General features: G+C 52.4%; 1 protein-coding gene across 1 annotated transcript; it reads right to left on the bottom strand.

Annotated features, from left to right (window-relative positions):
• Positions 1-1,799: 1,799 nt before the first annotated feature.
• LOC116547609 (prostaglandin E2 receptor EP4 subtype-like) lies at positions 1,800-2,695 on the bottom strand. Its single transcript, XM_032273502.1, has one exon. It carries the CDS (start codon positions 2,300-2,302, stop codon positions 2,057-2,059), a length of 246 nt encoding a protein of 81 aa, XP_032129393.1. The 5' UTR covers positions 2,303-2,695; the 3' UTR covers positions 1,800-2,056.
• Between the last annotated feature and the right edge of the window lie 407 nt (positions 2,696-3,102).

The raw sequence follows: 3,102 nt of genomic DNA, 5'->3' as shown, positions 1-3,102 counted from the left end.
ATATATATATATATATATATATATAATAATTCATGTGTTTTAAGTTGTTCTCCCAGGGCCCACCATGGTAAAAAGCAGGGATCCTAGCTTGACTGTGTAGGTTCTGCTGGATTATTTTAAGCAAAACATTTACTCCCTCAGTGAAGTGCCGGAGTTTACACTAAAAAACCTCTGATATCTTTATTAGCTTTAAAATTCTACACAGTTCATGGTGGGGGGCGGCGGTGGATCCAAAGCCTTGCATAATTCAAAACACCAAGAACATTTCTTTCCTTAGAGATGGTTTACAACAGACAGATCACCATCCCTGGAGTTTCAGGCTCTGCAGTTCATAGTCGCAGTGTGGAGTCCTGGACTAAGTCACACTGCAACGGGCTCCCTCCACGTCAAAGAGAGTGGGTGAGGGTGTTTCTGAAGACTTGGCCAGCGTCAGGCAGCAAGGGGTAAGACGTCCTGGGATTGAAAGGAACCCAAGCTTTCGGGAAAACAAACTTGGGAATGTAGGGACAAAGCACCAGCTAAATGTCTGTAGGGTCAGTGTTCTGTGCAGGAAACACATGAGGGGAGAAGAAAAGACACATGCACAGTATCTTTAAGGGTAAACAACCTTTAATCCATGTAAATGGCAATGCAGATATAATAAGCAAATGACATAATAAGAACATGATGTAATAAGCAGATTGATGTAATAAGCAAATTGCAGTGGGAATGGGAGAAGGGAAAAGATGCTTGCACTCACCAGACTGTGGAGGATTCGCCATGAGACTGGGAAGCAGCAGCCTGTGTCCAGGGTTGAACACCGCACTCAGCAGACTATGGAGGATTCACCATGAGACTGGGAAGCAGCAGCCTGGGCTCCAGAGTCCGCCACCAGTCAGTGCACAGATGAGGAGAGACCTCGTGAAACTTCGGCGCAGACTGGGAGCCCAGCTCTTTTTATAACAAGTTGTTTGGCATGAGATTGAGTCGGGACGGCTGGCCATGACTGGGCTCAAGGAACACAAAAAGGTCAACTTGTTTTTGCGATTGTCCATTGTTTTTCAACAAGTAATGTATAGGAATAGATTGAAAGAGAGATTTCTCCTAAACAGCGCTGGATGAATGCCTCAAGGGGCTCATACAGCTCCCTCCAGGACTTGGTTACCATTGTTTGTGTTCATGTTCAATGGAGTTTAAAGTTAATATTTAACTTTTCCTCCACAGTCAGGACTTCAAAGAGGGTGGAGGCTGCTCTGAGAAGCCCAGTGTGGGAACCCCAGCTGAGCTGAAGGAGACAGAGTCACTGCCAAGGACTCAGCGGGAAAGCTGGGGCAAAAGACAGAGGAGGAGGTGGATGCCCAGAAAGGGCTGAGTGGGGCCCCAGCCCGGGTCACTCACCAAGAGAGCGGGATAACAGATGAACACAGCCAGGGAGGTGGCAATGGGGAGGAGACCATCTGCACCTTGGCACCAGAAATGCTGCCAAAGCTCTGGTGGCAGCCAAAGTCGCTGATGCTGAGGCTGAGGTATGGCAGGGCTGGGGAGGTGGTGAGGTGGCCCCGGAAGATGACTAAGGCCGCCCAGTGCTGCAGCGGTGGAGGCTTCGTGGTGCTGCTGGGTGCCCAGCGAGGTGCTGCACTTGAACTGGCAGTTCGGGCGGAGCAGAACGGCACAGGAGCAGCTTGCAGAGGCCAGAGCGGAGATTGCGGAAGGGGCTGAAGTCAAGTGCAGGAAGAGTAGGCAGCAGATGTCAGTGATGAAGCACTGGGTGTCCGGGTACTGCAGTTGCGAGCTAGGGGAGTCCATGTGGGTAGCGCGCAGAAGAGCAAGCTGGGCACAAAGACTGCACAGTGTAGCCGCCAACCGCTGGTGCATGTCATGGCTGTTGAAGGAGGTGTGGTTGGTGGCCAGGCAGCACCACACTCTCAGGGCACAGGCGATGCTGAGACCAGACAGGATGAAGAAGAGCTGGATGAAGATGCTGTACTGGCACAGCTGCTGACCCCCGGGTTACCCACACTTCATGTACATGGCGATGGTCATCTGGCTCACCAGCAAAGTGACCAACAGGTTGTGATTACCAGCCACATGCCAGCGTGTAGAAGGTGGTCTCCTTCTGCTCCTTTCGCGACTTGCCCAGCATCACAATGGCCACCAGATTGCCCAACACCCGGAAAGTGGATGGCCCCAGGCTGTTCAGCAGATTGGGCTCCAGGAGGGACACATTGACCTGGAGGGAGTGGACATGACGGTGGCTGGTGGTGCGGAGTTCTCGATTGTGAAGCTGGGTCAGGGGATTCCAGAAGAGAGACAAAGCCGCCATGACTGACCACCTGCAGGGTGTTAGACCTGAGCCCAGGAAACAATGCTAATATGACAAGGGAGGAACTCAATCCCACTCTCTGGATTGCAACCAATTACAAACAGCGGACACCCAAATTTCCAGGCTCTCTGTACTCCTGCCAGCCGCACACTCTTGCTGACCTTAATATTTATAAACTGAGTCTCCCGTTTCTGTTCCTCACCGCAGCCTAACTCACTCCACTGACGAGACCCATTTCCAGGGAAAGGTAGCTCCCTAGTATTATTCCCGACAGATTCTGAGTCAATAAAATACCTATTGAAACCCTGGAAGACAATTTGGAGAGCGCTCTCTTTCCTCCTTGGGTCCCCTGGCAAGTGCCCCATCTCCATGCCCTCCACCTAATGACCCAAACCCCATGTCCCCTGTAGCAGCCCCAGCGGTGGCCACCCAGAGACATCCCAGGGTCGGCCCTCAGCTGTCCTGGGCCAGCCTCCAGCCTGCTTTCACCTCCTCCTGCTCAGTCTGGAAAGTGCCAGGCCTTTGGTTTCTGAGAGCCAGGTCTCAGTGGCTGGCGATTTGGGGATCTCAGGTCAGAGTGGCCAGTATTCATAAACTTGGGAAACAAGAAGGACAGTGGGATGGGTCTGTAAAGAACAGTGCTGGGTTACAAGTCCGATTTGTTTTCCCTTCCTTCGAAGAGGAGTCCTAGCTTTACAGTGCCCGCTGGTGTTCGCCGCGGGGGGACAGCGTCCAGGTGTGCGCAGCACGCGCAGGTGGCACGAAGCCTGGATCCTGGCTATGGCCACCCTCAGTCCCAG

This window comes from Sapajus apella, unplaced genomic scaffold, assembly GCF_009761245.1.
Source record: "Sapajus apella isolate SASKATOON/1434 unplaced genomic scaffold, GSC_monkey_1.0 scaffold3794, whole genome shotgun sequence".
NCBI classification, from domain to species: domain Eukaryota; kingdom Metazoa; phylum Chordata; class Mammalia; order Primates; family Cebidae; genus Sapajus; species Sapajus apella.
The sequence above is the reverse complement of the archived record's forward strand: the minus strand, read 5'-3'. Positions and strand labels throughout refer to the sequence as shown.